At 35.9% G+C, this 24,172-nt stretch overlaps 1 protein-coding gene across 1 annotated transcript in view; it reads right to left on the reverse strand.

The window, feature by feature from the left end:
- AP-2alpha (adaptor protein complex 2, subunit alpha) overlaps nt 1-20,805 on the reverse strand; it is a 45,401-nt gene extending 24,596 nt beyond the window's left edge. Inside the window, exons 1-7 of the mRNA XM_089255565.1 lie at nt 20,652-20,805; nt 10,797-10,918; nt 10,435-10,503; nt 8,854-8,996; nt 5,648-5,841; nt 4,552-4,681; nt 2,430-2,531 (exon numbers count right to left, since the gene is read on the reverse strand). Coding sequence (XP_089111691.1) covers nt 2,430-2,531; nt 4,552-4,681; nt 5,648-5,841; nt 8,854-8,996; nt 10,435-10,503; nt 10,797-10,860 — 702 coding nt within the window. The 5' untranslated portion in view covers nt 10,861-10,918; nt 20,652-20,805. The remainder of the gene's footprint in view (nt 1-2,429; nt 2,532-4,551; nt 4,682-5,647; nt 5,842-8,853; nt 8,997-10,434; nt 10,504-10,796; nt 10,919-20,651) is intronic.
- Nucleotides 20,806-24,172: the final 3,367 nt, after the last annotated feature.

Below are 24,172 nucleotides of genomic sequence, written 5' to 3' on the forward strand. Positions count from 1 at the left end.
CTATAAGTTTTCAATCTTTTTATACTCTGCAAGAAATTGTTGCAAAATGGGAAAGAATTTTGAAAGATTCGCCATGATGTTTGTGATTTGACACTCGTTATTTGGCAAAGTTGCTAAACTGGCATTTGTAATTCTGCAGACTTGCTCTTTTACTCACAGAATGAAATTTTTTTTCATGAAACATCTGGATTTGACATAATGACGATCAACTATAACAATTTTTGCTGCTTGCAGTGGAAATTTTTTTCTTTTTTTTGAAAAAGCACTCCTGAGTAAGAAACTTTCCTCCCATTATTGATAAATTTTATTTTTAAAAAAAAATGTTAAAAGATAAATAACTGCTTAATATTTAAATTTATAAGATGGGTTTCCCTCTTGAAACTTCAATCAGGTAAATATGGTAAGTTGTCAATAATCAAACCCTTTGGTTGCAAAAATTTTCAACAAATGTGATGAGCATAGAGATCAGCCTTAGCCTATTCTTTCACACTAATGTGACAAAAAGCGTTTATTACTTGTGCAATCCTTTACAGGGTTCATACAAAATTTCCTAAATAAACATTAAGAAGTTTTCAAACAGTTTTTAACGAGTCATGACACACTTCATAACTTACAAGTTTTACAGCAAGAAAAAAAGGTGGGGGCACATATGCAAATTTATTTTTAATTTGCCAAACAAATTTTCCCTCTTAAAAATATAGAAATAGAAGTGGTTCAGAAATTACAACTTTTAATTTGTTACCCAGCATCATAATTCATAAAATAATTAATCCATACAGATAATCCATAGTTTTCTGCTGTCACCAAAGTGTTCTAAAACCTTCCAGTTTTGGTCAAAAATCTCGTAACAGCATCACACATGAATTATAAAAATTCTAAGTGATATTCATTCCCTCTCAACCACATGCACAAAAATTCTTTAAAATTTTTTCAATTTTCCTCCTTGTTTTTCAGTTACACTCAGAAAGAAATTGTTGCAAAATCGGAGCTGCGGTTACCACAATCCAATTTTCGGGCACAAAATCGATCGCGCATCATTGTACATACTATAGAGGAGAAATATCAGTATTTCTCTTTCTCCTCTAAGGCCGGGATTACACTATAAAAGTTTTCAAAATTTGAAAAATTCAACCAATAAGATTATCAGTTGCATTTGCACAAATGTAATCTATGAGCTTTATTGGTTGGATTTTTCAAGTTTTATAACAGGGATTTCATCAAACTTTTATAGTGTAATCCCGGCTTAAGGTACATACAAGGCAGGTATAAAAGTATTTCAAGGAGTTTCCAAGTATGCAAAAAAAAAAATTTTAAAACGTGCTATTTGATGCAGAAAAATACAAAAACACTATAGGAGCAAGATATTAATCTGCTCCTATAGTGCGGAGCTGCGCAGAGTTCTCATCACTGGCAGTAGCATCATTTTCTGGCAGGAATGAAAGTTAAAACTTGGCTAACTTCTTTATTTCATTGTCAATTTTTTGACAGCACAACAAATTCTTTCATTTTTCTCAACATATCAGAAACGGGTGTGGCCACTGTAATCCAACCAATCAGGGTGCCATTATCTCTTAGCTGCGCTGGTCGCCGGCACAGCTGTTTCCACCCGCTACAGGGTGGCTTTGAAATCCCTATAAAGAAATCTTTCCCGCACCCCCGCCTTGTTTTTTTTCCTTCTTATTTTCAGGGACTTTCTTTCAGTATCAAGTACTACTCATCAACCTTAGCAGGACATATTCCAAAGTGGGGGAAAAATAGACTTTTTTTAGAAACAGCTGGAAGGATTGTAAGGAGTTTTTAAGGGGCCTTAAAAAGGAAAAGAAAATTAGTTACTTTTTTTAAGGAGTTTTTAAGTACCGTACGAACCCTGCTTTAGTTTAAAAAAAGGGGAAACTTTTTACTGCACCATCTTTTTCTTTGCTCTTTTGTTCAGAAAAAAAGATTAAATGCCAGAAATGATTCACAATGCTTGTGAAACTAAAATAATGAATTCCCACACATGAGCTGGCATGCTGTAAAACATGGACACTAGCTTTTCAAATGTTAGCACCTAATATTTTTGTGGCAGAATGGGAAAAGCAAAGGATTAATAAGAATCACAATATATTCACTACTAAAGAAATAAGTGAAACAAATCATTTAGCAAACAAGCTTAACTAGAAACATTGATAGCAAAAAAATTTCAAACTACCTGAATGTTTTTGGCAAAACAAAAGATTATAAAAGGCAAAGAACAAACAAGATTCAAATGACCAAATCTGGAATCTAATTTTCCAGCATACTGAATGGAATACTGCAGCTATTTCAAGCACCAAGGTTATCACCACCCCTCACATCATCAAACAATATAGTTTAAATATGACATAAAATTTAAGCATTGTTAGCAATGATTTAGCAAACTGAATAAGCAATGTAAAATTAACACAAACCCTACTAAGTCTTGAAACGGCAAGAGAGACACAGCCCTTGTACTCCTCAGGATTTTTCTTCACAAACGCATCAATCAAACTAACTGCAGATGTCACTACTCCCTGAAATTTAAAATAAAAAAATTAAAGCTACTTAAATCCAATCAAAACAAAACTACATAAATATTAAAACATCTACAAAAACATAAATATAACTACATAAAAATTTGAGATTACGAGTATAATTTCCTGATTGTGCATGTCAAATTAACTCAAAACAATTGCATGTTCTTGAATACAGAACTATTTTATTTTAAAAAGTCTCAAATTTCTTTCACATTGGAATATTCTTCCACATTAGTTACTACCAATACATCAATCCAAAGTTTCATATAGTATTGCTAGGTATTACAACTATTCAATTTGAACTTTCTCGTTATTTGGCTAATGTTAATGCTATAATCCAGCCAGGAAATAAAACTCTGCAACAACAAACCAATCATGGCCTCCCGTTCTGTCCCCCATATTCAAAAGAATGTGGGTCATGGTGGGAAATCTGAGGATGTTCACAGGCGTCAAAAATTCTAAATAAAAAAAATTTGTTAAGTCTACTGCCTGCTGTTAATACAGTAGAATCTCGATAACTCGACACGTGGATAACTTGACTATCCGGGTAACTCGACACCTATTATTCCCTTGGTTAACAATACTAATTTCAATGTAGGCAAAACTCTAACTCAACACATGTTTGGCTTAAATCCGCTTAAGTTGAACTGGATCAAGGAATTATCCCAAGCATGAAAACATTTTACAAAAAATTACAGACCAAAAAATTTGTGAATTTATAGATGTTGGAATGGAAGCCAAAAATTCTGTTTTAGATGCTGTTAAGATTGATTCTGCATGGTCATGAGAGCCATGATTCAGAACTGCTTCTGTCATGTTGGTTTTTGTTCTGAGTCTTTGGAAAAATTCCTCTCAGATTACGTGTGAAGAAAGCGTAAATAACGATACAGGTGATTGTATTGAGGATGAATTTGTGAACATCGACACTGATCTTGTAACTTCAGGACTTTTAGAAGACAACAATATTCTATAATCAATCAACGAAAGAGCAAGTGCTTCATGTTCCGAAGAAATAGAATCAGAAAGTTCAAATGAAGAAGTGCAGTCCAATCCCATTATAACAAACTCCAAGAGACCAGAGAAAGTACTTTGTTATAACAAAATTCCGTTATAAAGGAATCCCAGGATTTCGCATTATTCCTATGTAAACTTATCTGGGGATTAGAAAAGTGTTCGTTAAAACGATATTTTTGCTATAACAGTATTAGTTAAAACAAGATCTGACTATCTGCACCATCTCGCCTTGGTGCATTAAAAGCTATAGATGTGGTATGTCGATTTCTATGCACTCAAGAAAAAGACAAACAATCGTGGGATAAACTGAATAGTGTAGAAGAATTTGTTTTCTCTTCGGAAAAAAAGCAAACAAATGTACTTGAATTTTCATGAGGAAAATTTTTTGTATATGTTTTTATTCTATTATGAAACAACCCTGAATTAAAATTAATGAGAATTAACACTTTATTTAATGGAATTGTTCGAATGCACTTACACAAAAACGATTGAACAAATTTAGAGCAAAACCCTGCTAACTTGACATCTGCTTAAGTCGACATGTTTGACACTTTTAGGGTGTCGAGTTATAGAGTGTCTACTGTATAAACTTTTTATATGCATGCACTTATCCTCGACACGTGAACCAAACTAACAAAAAAATGTTCTTTTTATTGATTGTGTTTATTGTATGTAACAAATGTCCTTTAAAAAAATTTGGGTCAATATCCTTACTAGGACCATTTGAATTATATGGCAGCGTACCACATCTTGAAAAAAGAATCATTAAATAAATAAAATAAATAAATATTTTATTTGTTTCCAAAGTTTAATACACGAAACCATTAAAAACCATAAAAAATGAAGTACACGTTTGTACCTCTGGAACGAAGAGGATTTGCAAATTGATTTTAAAAATGCAGAAATTTTAACCATTTCCTCAGATTAAAGGCTTACAACACAAATTTATAAATAAGAAAAATTTAATTTAAGCATTTAAATGCATCAAATATACTGAACGTACCATATGCTGGTCATTCAATAGATGGATTATTCGAGTTGTCCATTCCCCACTTGGAATGATTTCCGGCATAGTACGAAGCAGTCTCAGTAAGCATAAAGCTGCACTTTGTTTGACTAAATCAATAGTTTCACTACAATTAGAAACAAAAACTAATTTGAACTAAAACTTTTCACACAATACAAGCTGTATTATAATGAAACATCTATACAACATGTAAAATATTTTTATTAAAAAATTCAAGTTAATAGCAAAACATTAAACTTCATGAACAAAATCAGAACTAAGGTAATTAAGATAACAAATTCAAGAGAATGGGTCATTTGAGTGAACTCAACAAATAAACATTGATTTTATTCAGAAATAAAAAATAAAGACATTGTAATTGATTAGTGGGTCCATAGAGTTGTTAAAAATTATTGGTCCACAGGTGAAAAAAAGGTTGAACACTGCTTTAGAACATATGGTAAAATAAAAATGAAGGGAGGGGACCCTAGTAAAACCTTTTTTTTATATGATATGACAAGTTCACTGCAATCAAGATGAATGTAAGCAAGATTTATGTGATTTTAAACTAAAATAAAAAAATATGTAAATGCTTGTTCCAAAAGTTTAAGCAACTTAATTTTTCGAAAACTCTTACTATCCATAAATGTATAAACATTTTTTTACCATAAATTAACACAATTGAACTCTGTTAACACAAGAAATGAAGTTGAGCATTTGCTCATAACATCAAAGAAAATAAAAATACATCAATAAATAATGCAATTTTACATGTAATGTAGTTTTTACTGACTTGTATGTGAAATTATATTTCAGCAAGTTTTTAATTAGCACATGGTACAGGACCCCTTTGGCTGGTGGCCACTGACTAAATCTGGGACCTCTCCAGTACATAATACTATGTTGCACGATTTTTTAGTGATTAGTCATATATTGTCTAATGAAAAGGTGAAGGTTTCTTAATTCCTAGAATATCATACCACAAACTTATTTGAAATCGTAAACATCAAATTAGGACTAACTGCTTTGAAAATCATACTGTGCTTGTATTAAGCAGGTTTAACTTCTTTTTCTGGAAAATAAAAAAACATACCCAGATACCAATAACTTTGGGATTTCTGAGCCAAATGTCTCTGCCATTTCTCTGCTACCAATGTTAGCAATGCACTGTAGGGCCAAGTTGACATGAATGGGATTACGGGAAGACAAGTCGTTCTTTATGGATTGAATTATCAGCCGCATCAGTTCATTGTTAGCATTCATGAGCACAGAAATAAACAAATAGCCCTGTAACGAAACCAAATGGTTACATTTTATTATAAAGTTTCTATTTTCTAATTGGGTAAGGCAGAAAAGTACATTAGATTAAATTCAAGTCATAGATAAATCATGAAATTTAACCACTAAAAATGTTAGCAATTTAAATTCCCTCAGATTCTATTTGATTAATTTTTGCCAAGCACACTCATTATCAGCAAGAATATTCAGCACCATATTTCTCGGAATAAGCATTACATGAGCATATGCACTGCATATTTTAAAACATTAAAATATATTTGATAGCTTAACAAAAGCACTGTATCTCTGCTGGATAAAATTTATTTTTCATGTAATCACTGTTCTCTTTTATCTAAAGAGAAAATTTCATAGAATATTTCCCAAATGCTTAGAACCCTTTCAGAATAGTTCAATTTGATTGAATTCTCTTATTAGAAAGTCGTCAGTCATTCTTTATAAAGTTTTCAGAGATGCCGCTGTACTCTAATTTACCTGGGTTCCTCTCAAAAAAATTTATCTTGAAAAAATTATGCCCCTCCCCCAATAATTCACTAGTATCTCTAGGAATTTTCTTCCAACATACCCAGGTCTTATTGAATCATCTGCTTATATTTATTTGTTGAGACTGAGCGGTGGGTCATGTACTGGGTAGGAGAAGGTATCTGTGAATCAAGTATAATTCGTTTCTAAAAACCATGTTCTATCTAAAAGAAAAGGTTTATTTACTTTCATTGTCTACTAGTAGGAAAAACTTGCAAAGAAGCTCATTAGCACAGAGAATTTAACGTATGGAATTCTGCACATATAATACATCTAAAACAAATATACAGTTGATCCCGCTTATGTTTCTCTCATTTAGAACATTTTTCCACTTAGTACCACTTACTCTTGTTCCTAACAATAAGCAATTCTTAAGATTTCCCATTTAAAGTGTTTTCCTATTTATGTTTTTTATGACCGTTTTTTGAAAAATGTTATAAGCAGGATCCACTTTAACAGTTGGAAGCACACATTTGTATATTTACTAATAAATCAATCTATAAATTCCCTTCTGATTGATTTTACATTTCGTTAAAAAAATCTTAGCACTTTCAATATCTTCTGATCAAATTTAAAGCAAATTTGATTCTCCTCAGACACTTATCTTCTGATTTCCTATTCATACTTTGGTTTTCCTGGTAAAATGATTTTATTTTCTCTCCTTGATGGTTCACCACTCTGATCTGAAGCCATTTAACTGTCACATATTTGCACACCTGAATGTAGGAGCTATGTCAGATTTCTGTTGGAGAAACTTAACAGTGCTTATGTGTGTGCGCTCAGCATTTTGCGTGTTGTGTTTGGTAGGTGGTACCATCTAGCTAGTGCTGCAACTAGATACTTTCTCAAACAGGACAAGCACATTTTGGCACACCCATGTAATGTAGAAGCAGTTATAAAGGGTGAATTTGGTAAACCCCGTCTAGTCCAGAGCCCAGGACACTAGACCCGCCTATCTCTCCACCCTCCCAGTTAGGGCCCTGCATCTATCCTCCAAACTAGTAATGTGTGCATTTAAGTTTAATATTTGTGTTGTAGGTTTGTGTGATCGCAGTGGCAACCAGAAGTTTTTTAAAGGAATAGCCAACTCAAAATTATAAAACCTTAGAAAATCACATTTTTAGCCGATTACCATTGCCCAATCGCGGGTTCTAAACCCGGATTTCTACCAAAAGCAAAATTTGGGGGTGGGTTATAAAGAGCCTCTTCCCTTCCTTTCCCCCCCCCCCCCCCGCCCTGAAGATCAAAAATTAAAAATATTTTTGTAGGAGAATTAAAATATTGAAATCAAATCATTTTTTTATATTATGTTAATTTAAAATTGTTTTCCAGTGTTCGTGATCCAAACTTTGTAAAGAATTAGATACTTGTGCCCCTTCAAAAGCCGATTTGGCGTACACACCCATGATTTTCGCAGGTGAAACGGTGACTACTACATAGCAGCTAGATGACAAAACTGGATATTCAAGGTTGAGTTTTTACAGATTAGGTTTTTTTCCCATTATCTCGGAAAAGTTGTACAATTTGAACGGACGTTTCAATCCTTTACGATTTTTTAAAAAAAATGCACATTTGCAATACTGTAGTAACAAGGCGAATTTACGCTGTATAGAAAATCTTTGAATGCTGGCAGATAGCCACAAAAGTATCGTAATTTCCAGTATATAATCGAAAGGGAGAAAATCCGCAGGGGTATAAAAACTCCAAAATTTGACAATTACACGGCCCCTCATTCAGAGAGAAGCAACTAGATATCCCTCACCTTATTCAACAACCCGTGTGCATATCAAAACAGTGTACAAATTAGTAAAACCACCTTTTCAAGGTCGAGCGATCATGATACATGGTAAAAAGGGGAAATTTAGGGAGATTTTTCTCTACTTAGAACTAGGAAAGAACGCATCCTGGAGGACGCATGAACAAAATTTTTATGGAGTCCTTTTCCGAAATTCCAGGTATTTGATGCATTATAGCACGTCAATGGCATCTCTGGTTTTAAACAAAAGACAAACGTATCTACTTTCATCAGTATATGAGCTGCAAGCTTTCCAATTCATGTTCTTAAAACATGAATGGTGCTACACATAGGTAAAAAAAATATGGTCATTATTTTTGTTATTCATAACTTAACTGCCAAGGGCATATTTATACAACTTGCTGAGTCTATGCATTAACTGCCACAGGTGTATTTATGTGTTCACAGCACGTGAGCGAAAAAAGGTGGACCTGGGGAATGGATCATGTAGGATTTCATTGGCAGTTAAGCGTTTAATAATCAATATATATACATGAGTTTCAAATATTCCCTACGAAGATATACATTTATCTATTTATATTGGTATTTTCTGAACATATTTTTTAAGAATTCTAGGGTTCAAGTTTGATTACATTAAAACAGATTAAAATGTAAACCACCATACGGAAGAATAATTTTGCAATTAGATCAACATTAAATATCACATTTCAAAGTAAGAAACTCACAATCTGTTTTTCAGAATACTTATTAGAGCTGAGAAGATTAACTGCTTCCATATGACCAAAATCAATGTCATGACCCAGGAGAAAAATAAAAAGTAATTTACACACATATTTCTTTTTTTGATAGCCATCCAGAGCTCTGTCACCTGAAAAAAGAAAAAAATGTTAATATCAAATAGAAAAAGACTTGATTCCGAACATCTGAAAAAAAAAGAAAAAGGCTTCAGAATTTCCATAAATTTTATTTCACAGTTTCCAGATGTTAGTGAGCATCAATGAGTGGGATTTGAATGTTTTATCCATATTTGTCTCATCTGCAACCCCCCTTAATTCAACCAGATGTAAATTAAAGACATGACTGTAAAAGTTACAAGTTTATTTTGAGAACAAAAATTAAAATGAAACCTCAGGATAAATTTTACTGGTTGAGACTTTTAAATAAATATTTTAAAACAAAAAATAGAGATCATTGTATAAAGCCAGGGATACAAATGACCGAAAGCCAATTTTTTAAATTTGATATTTTAAATTACGGGGGGGGGGGGGAAACACAGTCTCCTTATTTCCTCCCTTCCCCTTTATACGCCCCTGATCTCATGACAAGAATAAGTATTTACCAAGTAAATTTGCAAGGAAAGGGCGATTCAAAATTTGTCATATACATAAAGAAATTAAATTTTACTCTGAAAATTGAGGGGAAAAACGTATCAGATCAGACAATTTTGATAACTGATGAAATGAAATCCGAATTTTTTCATGATTTTGGATTTTTTCTGAAATATTAATAGGTCAGTTTAAGATAAAAAAAAGAAAACTTAAATAATTTTTTTCATAAAAATTTAATTCAGTGAAAAATCTTTTGGATTGAAGAAAATTTACATTTTCTGTACAAGGGATCAGTTCACTAAAATCAGATTTTGGAGGGAGAGAAGAGAATACACAGAACTAATTTATTAGACAACTCTTTTCATGTTAATTTATCAAACAAGATTTCTAGCATGCTTGTTAAATCAAATGTAAATAATCAGATGACCATATACAACCTCTTTGATGTGGATCCCTTATAATGAAAGTCAATGCATCACAAACCCCAGTATTGAAGGTCAATGCTCAACGAACTACCCACATCCCATGCGCAGGGCCCTTACGATAGACTTTTGATAGGCCCCCTATATTGAATTTAGTGTGAGAAAAAAAAATTATGAGAATCATCCTGGGTCCAATGGGTGAGAGACCCATCAGCCCCGCCCTTGTGCAACCATGCCCACAGGTCCCAAATCCTGCAGCAGAGCCCCTAGGCTGTAATCTTTAGTGGAACTCCTGAAGAAATTTTTCACAGACCTTTTGTATCAAATTTATTGTGTGGGGGAAAAAGAATCGCCCTCAGCCCCCTTGGATGCCGCATGTCGGCCTCGCCCTTGTGGGAATATGCTAAGCCTAAAAAAAAATAGTTTTTTTATAACTGACGTACTATAAAAAAAAAACCGGAAAACTATTTCCAGCAGAGACACATTTGTGCCTCAAGTTATAATTTTTGCAGATCACAGATTATGAAAGACTGATTTACAGTAAGAACTGACATACCTTTAAATTTAGAACGAATATTTGCTAGTTCTTTGTTTATCCTCTTGATTTCAGCCTCTTTACTTTTACCTGAAAAAAATTAACACGTATATGTATCAGAGGGGTGATCAACATATTAGGCAAAATTATTCAGAAGATCCAGAGTTCCTAATACACATGCAATGAAGTACTGAACATGACTCAAATTTACATACAAACTAAGAAATAATTTTAACGGAGTTTTTGGGTTCAATGTTATTTTTTGAGACATCACGATGAGATTATGTTTACTTCCACAGAAAAGCTCTGCAAAAAAATGATTGTTGTTCTTCCAACAGAATTTTGGATGTGCTATAAAAAATTAAACTGGAAACATAACTTACAGTTTCGAATATCCGAAATAAAGACAGCGAGGCCTCGCATTCCTTCTCCTCTAACTGCAGGCATGGTTGACCACTATGGATTCTCAAACTTTCTGCAGATTTATAAATGGGGTAAAAGCAACCTAAAATAATTAGAATTAAAGTGTAAATACCAAAATACTGAAGATGTTAATGGATATGGCTAAGTCAGCATTTAGAGTACATAAAAGATTCAATCACAGTACACTTATAGTGTGTATGCAGGGTGACCAGACATCCTGGTTCGTGGTCTAGTCCCAACAAATTTTAGAGCTGTTTCAAGGCAACATAATGTGATATCAATTTACCACCAGCAGTGCTGCCAAATTACGTTTGGTGAGAATTTGTCAAGTGTGTGTGTCCCCGACAAACCAGTCACGACCCAGGCTCTGTCCCTCCAGGGATATAAGCCTTTTGTCCTTGCGGGTTGGGTCGTGCTGGGGAGTCTGTGTGTCCCCTCCATTTGTACTTTTCTAATTCAGGGATTTTCAAACTCTTCATGTCCACTGTAACATTTGGGAATTTAATTACCTCCTAGCGCTTGCCGATCTCTAGGAACTTCCTGGCACTTCAGTGTCACTAATTTGCTGGGCCATGGTTTGGAATCACTATACCATATTAAAATGTCCAATATAGGGCTATAATTCCCAAAATATCTCATTGCACTACTGAATGGTCTCAGAGTGCAACAGCACATTTGGGAATCATTGGGCTAATTCATTGCAGCTGCCAAGTTTCTTTCAAAGTTCAGTGAAAAAAAGTAACAAGTTCGTGAAAAAGCAAAAGATGTTTTGGAATCAAAATTATCAGATTAAAAAACTATAGTAACCACTCAAATTATCTGGAATCTCCAACTTGAAATACTGATTATAGGGATTTAACTGTATTTGAACCACCCAAATAACTATAGACAGCATCTTCCTTTGTGCTAAAAAAAGCATCTTCCATGTTTGGGGATAGTTGACAAAATGATAGTTGCTAAATCTTAGATCTGCCAGTGAAAAGAAATTCTGATAAGAATGCTCTTATTCTAGTAGGCCTATACACAGAACCAACCTTTGAGGGGAGGGAGCATACTTGAGAATTGGAGAAAGGGTACAGAAAATCTCTTTCAAGGGTATTGAGTTACTTTACTAACTCCCAAAAATTTTTTAATTCAAGTTAAAAACAATGCATTTTCTTTTAATGTGTTGAACTTTTCATATTTTCAATTCTGGGGATGGGGCCGGGTAGCTATTTATGTTTCCCCTTGGGTGCTGTTTAAATCACGGGTCTTCTCAACTCCGGCCCTAGCTGCCATTTTGGAAATCAACTGAGTGATAAACCTTGATAGTAATTAATAGTTATTTTACACAAAATAGCTTTGTGAACCGTAAGATTCATTGCAGTTTCCAATGCGGCCGCAACTTGCCGAAAGATTAGACCTTTACTCAGGGGCGGCTCGAGAAAAAATCACCCTCGTGGGGACCTATTTTTGGTGCGCCCCCCCCCCCAGGATCACGTTTTTTTTGGTCGACATTTTTTTTTTTTTTTTGCCCTTTCAAATAGGATTCGGCACCCCCCCCCCTTCCTAAAGCGACAGCACGGCCTGATAGCAGCCCTTGCCCAACACCTTTTAGGCGACACATCGAATCGGTATCAAACCTCAATAATAGGAAAATCGAATTTTTCATTCATGCTAATAAAAAACCGGAAATATTCGAATTTATGAGATGCATTGACGCTATTCAAATTAGAATTTTCTTGCATCGACGTTGAGGAAAAAAGTTTTCCACGTGTCCTACATACATGGGATCATAAACGAAGAAATGGGAGATAAATTATATATTCTCTCGCTTTCCGAACAAACCTATCCACAGGCCGATTCGTCGAAACTAGAACTGAATAAGCATCGCCTAATGGATTGAGGCGAAGGGGCGGCCAGCGAATCTCTACGGAATAAGGGAGTAGAAAAAACCCCACCGAAGAGCTCATTCCAGAAAAGAGCTTTTAGTTCGCCGAAGTATGTATTTATAGTATAAGAACGATCAATGCACGGCTAAGTGCATTAAACAAAATTCCGCAACGAGCAAAACATCTTTACGGGGGAAAAAAAAATTCGATTTCTTGTATGAGATAAGTGCAATGTTGAACATTTTTCGGCATGTAAAAGGTGGGCTGAATATTCAAAAAGGGGAAAAATATAAATGAACGAAAATCCAGTCTAGAGTGTTCTGTGATCATTCAAACAAACATTAAGGTTTTGTCCGAGAAGGAACTGGTATATTTAAAACATAAAACGCTGGAATCAAATCTGGTATTCAGTCAATTGATGTGGCCCACGATCTCAAATCTGATAAAAAATTTGAGTTCGGAACGTCTGCCATTAAACATGAATCAGGGTCAGGGCTGTCTTAAGGGCATCATGGGCCCCCGGGCCAAGTGATTTTTCTGAGGCCCTACCTGGCAAATTCTCGAAAAATTCAACTACTCGTTTTTCTGAGGTACATGCGTTAAGGCGGCCCTGTGAATCAGGGTCTCATGAAAAGTTCACGAAAAGTCGGTGTTATTTGACAAATTTTTATTTCTTTTAAGATTTCGAATCCCGATTGGAACTTTTCATTTAAATTTCCACAGCGGACAAAGTGCTTCTGCTCTGCTTAACACTGCATCATAGTCCAATAGTGATAGTTTCAACGGAAAAAATGACCACCTAGACTTTATTTAAATACCATCATGAAATTTAAAACTGAAAGGAAAAAAAACTATGAATTGTATTTCACTCCATTGCAGCTCGCGACAGGTTATCAAATCACGTAAGTGGCCCGCGCATAGGAAAAAATTGAGCACCCCTGATCAACTTCGCGGGGAAAATCAAATTTTCATCTGCGAAATAAATCTTACGAGCTAATTTCAAAAACATTTTTTCAAATCTTGATTCAGTGTCCCGTTTAATAGAGATAGATCTGTTGAAACACGAATGTTATCTCCCTCATTTGTGCAACTGCACTCGAATCGCAATGCCAAAAACTACCGTAAATTGATCAACCGCATCGGCGGAAATTTCAAGGTCATTTTATTTTGCCTCGCCCGGCAATAAACGGTACACGAACTTTTCGCCATTGAAGAAAAACATGTTTATTTGAAGGAAAAAAACAGTATTTCTTCTACATCAGCATGAAAGCTTATAAATGCAAAACACTTTTTTTTTACCAAATTTGAAATTTAGACTTGGTTAAACGTTAAAATTGGTCCTATGCGACGTGGTCCAGAGACTTTTGGTTAGTCAGTAAATATATTTTGCTCACAGTTCGGGGACCTAGGCAAATGCTCCGCGTGACCATGCCAGAATCGGACCCCCGACTACACTCAAACCTCAAGTCGAAGAAATACCGAAACGCCAATAATTTGTACTAGCTATAATACCCGGCGCTGCTCGGGCTTTCTTCAGTGGTTTTTTGGATCCCGTGATATCTCCCTCTTTCTTTGAGACATACAGTGTCTAAGATAACCAATATGAGAACTTCCTGCGCGACTCATGAAAGAAATAAATCTATATTAAAGAAACATAGAAATATGAATAGTTTCTTTTTTGAGGGGCGATAGGTATTTCGATTCCCCCTTTTGAACTTCGAATTATCCATCTGCTTATTTCTGCTTCCAAAATTCTTAATTAAAGCTGTGGAATCTCTTCGATGTACTTTACGGGCCCATAATTTTAAAAACAACCTAAACTATATGAATTGATGCAGTTGAATATTAACAGACAATACGGAGACATTAATTTTCATGATTGAGAGGATATAAATAAGTTGAAATCAATGTTATTGCATGAATATCCAACTCAAAATTGGGTCCGGCTAATTACTTCATATTTAAATTTCTGGGCTTCGTATCCTAAGCGAGCTTATATTTCAAAAATCAAGAATTAAATGCAATTTTTTAAATCATTGATGTGCAAGAAAAACCCACTAAATTTCCGCATTTCTACAGTAAAATCGGCAATTTTAACACTGACTTCCATACGGGGATCATCCTTTGCCTTACCCTCAAAGTGATGCTGATGATGGTGTGTATTGAAAATGCTCCCCATTACTGGAATGATTAAAAAAAGTGGCAAACCATTATAAAGGCATAAACTATTGTAAATATACTGGCAGCATTAAAGAAGTGACAAACCATTGTAAAGGCATATGCACATCTGAAACGCATTGCTGGGGAACCACGGTAACCAAAGTAACCGTTCCGAAAGTGATTGAGGCTTAAAAACCATTGTTGCCCGACAGTTTTTTGCCCATTTGGGGGCATTTGCCCTGTTCTGACGAAATTTTAAAGTAACCTATCGTTAAGTCGGTTCTAAGTTACTGTCACTAATACAAATTATTTGAATGTTATACAATCATATGAATGGTCAGTTTCTTGGAAAAAAAATGTTTCCTGTAACGAAAATTACGATAGGCCCAGTGATATTGACAAATCTCATGCGCCAGATCCTCTAGGATATGAAGAAAACAAAAACACTGAAACCTGAAATTTTCCATGCGTGGTTAGTTACAACTTTCTTATGAACCAACCACATTTTTTTTTTAAGAGAAAACTGTCCAAAATAATTATTTACAGATTTTTCTTACCCCCTTTCTGTGTTGATATAGACAGTCTCACATAACTCACAAAAATTTTGTGCTCTCAGATTCCACTGTAGCAATGGCACACAAAGTTTTAGGTGCTAATGCTGATTTTTTTAGTCGACATGGTGACACCTACTAACATTTGGGATATTAGTTCAGTCTTTGAGTAAAGTGGCATTTCATGTCAAGCAGTTTCCCATTAACTGGGTTAAACTAGGTACTTTTGAAGTTTTGTTTCCTGGAAGATTAAATCAGAGTTAGACTGAAAAGATTGTGCACCCCAAATTCTTGACCCACACAACAAGGTCCATACTAAGGAGGGAGGGACTAGGAAACTTGTCCAGGGCAACTTTCTTGAGGATATTGTTCTTATACCCATCGATATATAAAAATGCTAGTCAAATAAAAAGTGAAAATGAGAAGTTTTGGTTTTATTTTTAATTGTTACTCTCGTGTAGATGATAATTCCCAGATTTGAAAAATCTGTAGTTCGTCATGTGATGAAAACATTTCGCTGATTAAGCAAACATGTCATACAAATAAAAGGGAAAATTAGAGATGCTCGAGGCGAACATATGACCTGTCTTTCCGGGACATTTTATTTGTAATTCTGTAATTTTGACCATGATTTTTCATAAAAACTGAAAAAATGCTCCCCCCCCCCCCCCGTGGAATTCATTTCAATTCCCTGCAGTACCACTTTGTTTTCCACCACCGCTAATTTTTTGGAAATTATAGGAATTGTTAACTTTAAAACCAGTTAAATTACAAGGACTGAGGGATTCTCTTTAGAGGTCTTATTTCTGTGAAGCACAATTTAAAGATTTTCAAGGATTTTGATAAAATCAGAAGCATGCAAAAAAAATATGGCGAGTCAAAAACTCAATATATATATATATATCATCTTTCAAACATGCAAGGTAAATTGGTGCATTATAAATTAACAATTAAGTTTGAATGGGTAATTTTTTTAGATGTTAAAACCAGGGCAGTAACTAGGATTTTTTCCACCCGGGACCAACACTATTTTGCTACCCCACAACTTTAAAATTTGATAGTTTTATAACTGTGCTCTTTGTTCCCACCTAAAATTACCACCCCTGAATTTTGCCACCCGGGGCAGTTGCCCCCCTCTAGTTAGTCCCAGTTAATACAATTTGAAATCGCAATTGGATGGATTGATTATTAAACCATCCTCTATATATTTCACAAAAACAGTCAAAACATGTGCATCATTGCACAAGCTTGAAATATTGAAAATAAAAACTGGTTCTTTGCAAGCATACTTAAACCGTGTAGTGTTGAAAAAGAAATTGTACATTCTCTTACAAAAACATTGGACATTGATGCTTGTCAAGCTTGCAGTTACTAGTGTTTCTCCATTACAAAGTCTCGCCGCAGAGAGCAACAGGCCTACAACGTTATACGTACTATTCAATCATACTTCATGCATAGTTAGAAAAATTGATGGCAAGTAGCAGCACTTACACATAACAAACATTACATAAAAACAAACTTCACGGAAGGTTCACTACACATACATTCCAACATGTACCAATTCGTTATAGAATATTCCAGAGGAATATGGATGAGGTGCATGTCTGATTTAGTAAGAGTTACATATGTAGGAGACTTTTAGGAACCAACATTGTGCTGTTGGGGGAGGGGGGAAATGAATAAATTCAGAATTTCTAATGAATCGGTACATGCTGGAATGCATGTACGTGTTCTGAATGTATGTACGCCTCCCCCCACAACTTATTTATGTTGTCAGAGTTCTGCTTGTTTTGTGTTCTTGCTGGTACTTGTGCTATCTGTTTTTCATATTTTGAACTGAAGATTGCAAATGCTTGAATTTTATTAAGCACATTATGTAAGTATCGTGTTAAAGGTCTACATGCTCTCTGCGGAGAGACTTTCTCAAATAGAAGACCAGCTTGCATTTGCACCTCAAAGTTGGAAAACCACCACAACAGGCTGTCATAAGACAAGTGCAGATCCAGGACAATACTTCAGGGAAGGTGGTTTATTGTGTAAATTAACTTAATCATCCCGTATTTTATGGGACAGACAGGCGGATCCAAATGGTACGATTGTCCCCCTATCATCCTCTGGATCCGCACCTGCCGTAAGATAGGGACAGGCAGTGTCACATTTACAGGAGGATGGGGCTAAGAGAAAAGTGAAAAATTTCATAGGGTTAATGTTTTGATCAATCGCAATCTTATGTAATTTTGACGATTTACTTGTTATATATAGTTGAATCTTGTTATAACAAACTCCAAGAGACCAGACAAATCACTTCGTTATAACGAAATTTAATAAAGGAATTCCAGGTTTTTGCATTCTTATGTAAATTTATCTGGGCGATTATAAAAGTTCGTTAAAATGAGATTTTCGCTATATTCATTAAAACAGGATTTGACTATGAATAGAATGTCCGAAAGGTACCCATTTCCATAAGGACTATGGCAAGTATCATTGGAAAGCGATGTGGTCTTGGTGCCTCCTGGCTCCAAAGCTTAAAAATCCATGGTTGAAAGTAGATTTGTGTGACTCGTCTTGGAAGTACCAACTCAAGTTTGGGTTGAGACCCATAGCTCAAATGTCTCTGGCTTCAAGTGGATTAGTGCGATCCAAGTTGGGAGCTGTAAATGCAGTTTGGATCGCAACCCATCAGTAAAGAACCCCCAATTCCCAAACAACATTAGACATGCACAATTCAATCGGTAGTAAATTGTCTATGGTGATAGACCAGAGTTGTACTTGATTAGAAAGGTCAAGAACCCTTGGCCTGTGAAAGCATGTGAATGATCAAAAGAGACAGATTGTATGAGCACGGGAGTGGCCGAAATGTATCTGCGGGAAAAATGACAAAACGTATTACAGCACAGGGAGGCAAATTGAAAGAATGAGTGGTCAAGAAAATCAGACTAGAATGGGAGGGCAAAACTATAAAATTTGCCTCTGAAGTCAAGACAAAGGCATGAAGGTTAATTTTCCATAAGCTTTGTCATTGGCAATGTGACGACTATTTTTCTTGCCCCAAAACTATCAACCCTATATCAATTGCATTAAATAACCTTTTTTTTTAAATTAAATTTTTTGTAACAATTTGTTTTCTGCATATTTTGACTGATTATCACGTTATATATTAGACTGATTTATGTAATAACTTGAATTTTTTATGTATGTGCACGTTTTCTCGGTCATCTTGAATCAACCACTGCAAAAATGACGATAACTTTGCACGGAAAAAATTAACGATGACCATGTTTATGGAAAATCAATAACAATCATATAACTAATATGAGCATATACAAAAAGCCCCGAGATAAATTTCAAACACCATCAAGTAACTTGAAACACATACAATCATACGAGTGTCCAAAACAGTGACTTATAGATTGAAGGAACAGATCTGTGATTTATGGCCGTATTTACCAACACAGTTTAAACTGCAATTGGAAATAGGGTTATAATGTTGAAAGGATTGAAAATCGAAACGGATTGGATATATTGAGGATTTTAACCAATACGTGTCAATCACTTATCTTTTAACCTGCGATTGTAGTTTAAACTGTGTTAGTGAATATGGCTGTTAATAGTGTGAGCATGGGAGTGATTGACAGAACGACCTAGAGCGTGTGTAAGAATGTGAGACACCAAAACAATACACAAGTATAAGAATGACCGGAGTGATCTAGAGATTGTATAAGCATGGTAGTGATCTTAAACGTGCCTTTTAGAAAACATGCAAATTCGTGCCTTTTTCCCCAATTTTCAATCATGTCCCAAATGCTAGGATCTTTGAACCCCCACCTCCCGTGAATATACGATAAGAAAAACAAAAAACATCTCCTGAACTGAGGCACCAACATGAAAACATTGGGTGGGCTGAAAGTCGTCCTGTATATACAGGACTTTGGTACATACAGGAAAGGTGAGGGCACATTTTTTTTCCCTAAATTAATGGGGGACTCAGCTCCCTTACAATATATATTGGGGAGGGATCAAATGAGCTCAGCCTGTAGGTTCCGGTGCCAATGATCCTGGGCCCAGTCCTTGTGGGGACAGGGCCATCTTTACACATCGGCCTACCTAGGCACCTCACAAAAATACAATCTGGTTTAAATTGGAGAATTTGCCAGGTGGGGATTCAGAAATATCACTTGGCCCGGGGACCCATGATGCTCGAGATGGCCCTGTGTTGGAGGCAGAACCCACATATTTATGGGGGAAATGACATAATAGGTTGCAACACAGGGAGGCAAATATATGGAATGAGTGGTCAAGAAAATCAGACTAGAACAGGAAGAGGGTGGCAAAATAAATTGAATTGTGGAGTCAAGGTAAAAACGTGAGCATACATAAGAAACCCAGAAATAAGTTTCAAACACCTCAAGTAACTCAGAACACATACGAGCAATGCAAGTGCACAAAAGAGTGGCTGGCCTAGAGAGCGAAAGACAAAAAGAAAGTGAGAATAAGAGTGATTTAAAGAGTAGCCTAAAGCATGCAAGACCAAAACAGAGCATAAGCATATGAATGACCGACAATGATCTAGAAATTGAGCAAGCATAGGAGAGACCTGAAACGCAACTTGGAGACGCAGGTATATTCATGCCCCTCCCTCAACCTACAATTAGCTAGAATCTTTGACGGGCCCTCTACAGTGAATTTACAGCATCAAAAAAAAAACAAAGAATAATCCTGTCAGCCCTGCCCTTGTTGAGGACCCATGGGCATATTTACAGGGGGGGAATAGCAAAATGGGTTACAGTACAGGGAGGCAAATTCGAGGAATGAGTGGGGTCAAGAAAATTAGACTGGAATGGGAGAAGAGCGGCAAAATGAAATAATAACTCGCGATAACGGTTTCAAACACCACTAATTCCTCTACAGGAGTTGAACCACTAACCTTCCGATTACTTCTAAACACCTCACGATCACTCCCCCCCGAATGAAGTCAACAATATTATACACGGACAGATGAGCACCGAATTGAACACAATAATCCCGAGAAAACTTCGTACGACGATAATAATAACAATAAAGTTACGATTTTCTCCAAAGGAATTCAATTCATTGGGAAGATATTCGGAGCGCTTCGTGAACTAAGATGGCAGCAAGCACATAATATAGATACGTCAAAGATTTCTCCCTCGAGACGATATTAGCCGACCTTTTAATTGACGGCGAATGAATTTACGAAGCGTGTAATACTCACGGATATAACAGTATTGCCGGAGGATTATCTACTTTAAAATATGAGCTTACAAAAAAAAGGAAATTAAGTATTTCTCGTCGATACTACTTTAGTGATTTCGAAGCCGCCATTTCAACGATAGACGGGTGAGATTGAAAAAGATACAACACCCACTGGGGGCATCGAATTCCGGTTCCGGCGAACAAAAATTAGATTATTGAGTCGCGACGCCCTCTATAATCATCCATATATGCCTGTCGTTTCTTTTTTTTTTCCTCTTCTGAAAAGCAAAATTAATAAATGTGCAATGTTGTGAACGAGATAATGTAAATTATACCATGTTAGAAAAATTACGATTGGATGCATTCAGATTTGTGAGATTTTTTTGGTAACTCTATCGAAAATGTGTAACTATGATGGCCATATTTTATGGCAAAAATGCGGGATATAGCCAATTATCGCCACAAAATAATGCCAAAAGTCAGCAAAGTTGCCAATTATCGCTAAAACCATTGTAAAATCGCCATCGAGCTTATATTACTGGAGGGAGTAATATTTCCGGAGTAAGTATGTATATATAGGGGTCATTCAAGTATTACGTCAACATCGATGGGGGAGGGGTTTCTGATTTGTTGACTTTAGATCACAAGGGGGAGGGGGGTTTGGATCATGCTTACGTCATCAACCACCCTTTATGAAAATATGAAATATTCTTAATGGCATCATATACGGTGCGCCAAAATCTGAAAAAAAACCTTTCGATAATTATTGGGCACCTGAACTAACAATCTCCCTATTGATAAGTCTCATACAGAGCCAGTTCAGTGATCTCACGGGATCCTTCAAGTGCTCTGAAAATGTGTTACGCATCACTCAAGTGATCCGTAACTATTCCACAAATCAATTAAGTGATCTGGGAATGTTCCGCGGGTAACTTGATTGATGTAGAACCACACTGGGGGTTGCTTAAGTGCTCTAAAACTGTGCCACATGGCACTGAAGCGCAGGGCCATCTTAACGCATGGGCCCACCCGACCCGGGCACGGCCCGGGGGCCTCATAAAAGCGAGAAGTAGTTGAATTTTCGAGAGTTTTCCAGGTAGAGCTTCAGAAAAATCACTTGGCCCGGGGATCCATATCATATGATGCCCTTAAGACGACCCTGCTCAAGGTGTCTCTAAATGTGCCACGGATCGTTTAAGTGATCTGAAAATGTGCCACGGGCCACTTAAAAGCTCTGGAATTGTGCCACGGGTCATTCAAGCAATTTGTAAATGTGCCGCTTAATTCATTTTTACAGAATTATGTTTGGGGGAGGGGGGCAAGCCACATCAGAAAACCTTCAGGGCCACATTTGGTCTGCGGGTCAAGGGTTTACCATACATGGCTTAAAGGGTGGGTCGCAATAAATTTCTTAAAAAGAGAAATGTTGAGTTCTTACCCTTCAAATAGCATTGAAATTAACAGAAATCGATTATAATAACACATATAAAGGTATATTATTCCGAAATTTTAATTAAAAAAAAAATTAGCATTAAAATTTTTTTTCGTCTGGGGGGGGGGGAGTCGCACGAGCCCCCTATGCCGCTCCCGCGTACGTTTCTGATCCCACCAGTATGCGTTAGGAGGTAGGGGGCAGTGCTGACGAAATTTTGCTGACAAGGGGGAGGGGATCAGGGTTTTGCTGACTTTGGCTGACAAGGGGGGGGGGGTAAAAAAAGGCTAAAAATTTGCTTACTTGAACGGCCCCATATAGAGGAAAAATATGTAGGCTCAGAGTGGAACAATAAATGAAAGAAGTAATTTCAGCATCAATGAGATTATTCCAAACTTAATGAAAGATAATTCCAGAATTAATGAAAGAGAATTCCAGAATTATGAAAGAGAATTCCAGAATTATGAAAGAGAATTCCAGAAGTAATGAAAGAGATAATTTCATCATTAATGAAAGGGATAATTTCAAAATTAATGAAAGATATAATTCCAGAATTGATGGAAGAGATCAGGCCCGCCATTTGGGGGGGGGGGGGTCAGGAAAGCGGTATTAAAAATTTGCTAGAAATGATATGTATACAGGGTGATCCAAATGTCACGCAACCCGTTCTAAAATATTTATTTTTAAAATGCTCGAAGAAATAAATAAAACAAACTTTATAATACGTTCGAATAAGACAACATTTGTGATACAAAAACACAGTTTGTTTCAAAATGTTACAACATGTATTCAAATTGTGAGCCTTCTGCGTGAATGCATGCGCGCATTCTTTCTGCCAGGTTTCTTTCCACTTTTTCTCAGGGCACTCACCTTTTCCATCTTCGATTGAATGCTTTTTAGTTAATCAATGAAAAACTTTTCTCATCAGGTGTCCCTGAACTTGTATAGTCATCGTACAGCTACAGTCCCCACGAGAAAAAAATCAGGGGATGACAGGTCCGGTGAACTTGGTAGCCACGCACAATCCTTTTGAAATGAGGTGATCATTGAAAAGTGTGTGGAGTAATCCATTGTCTCATCTAGACGTATGGCAGGTGGCTCCATTCTGTTGCAAAAAGCAAAAACGTTCATTTCATCCAACAGTGACTTACAAGATAATCCTTGTACAGTTTCCCATCCACCGTTTATTAAAGAAAGGGATCCAGACTTTCCTACGGCGTGACATTGAGCACCACACACTGATTTTGATCGGATGCAGAGGCTTTTCATGATAGACGTGCGGATTTTCGGTGCATTAAGTTCTGACGTTTGATCTGATCTGGAGCTTCCAACTCTGGAGCAACCCGAACACGACAGACGCTAAACTGTAATTTCTTTAGTGCTCTGTGAACAGTACAACATTTCAGCATTTTGTCCTTTAGTACACGCATTCCATGTTGGCTCAGTACAGACGGATGCCCACTTTGCCTGTGTTCTTCAACATTTAAAGTTTCTCGAAAATGGGACACCAATCGGAACATTGTTGTCTTATTGGGCACAGAAACATTTGGGAATTTATTTTTGATCGCCTCAATAACGGCTTCAAACGAATGAGTTGAAAAACATTGCTCAATCCTTTCTTTGCTTTTCTCAAAAAAATATCTTGATCATACAACAAAGAGCTACTGAGAGTATTAGTGAGCATGGGAAAAAAAACACGTCTTTCCATCTTGAACAGTATAGCGCTCATGTCTATGAAAAAACTTTTCATTTACAATTAGTTGAATTTGAGAAATTAATTTTTTTATAATGGGTTGTGGGACTTTTGGATCACCCTGTATATACACAAATATATTTATATATAAACATTGAGTATATGCACTTTACCCCCCCAGAAAAAGTTGAAATGACTTGCCTGAAAGAGATTTGCAGCATTGATGAAAAAGAGATAATTCAAAAATTAATGAAAGTCATGATTCCAAAATTATGAGAACGATAATTCCACAATTATTGACAGAAATAATTCCAGAATCAATGAGAGATAATTTCAGAATCAATGAAAGATAATTCCAGAATCAATGAAAGAAATAATTCCAGAATCAATGAAAGAAATAATTCCAGAATCAATG

Source organism: Pholcus phalangioides, unplaced genomic scaffold (assembly GCF_987345545.1).
Source record: "Pholcus phalangioides strain wild (caught in Gottingen) unplaced genomic scaffold, Ppha-v1.0 ptg000004l_1, whole genome shotgun sequence".
NCBI lineage: Eukaryota > Metazoa > Arthropoda > Arachnida > Araneae > Pholcidae > Pholcus > Pholcus phalangioides.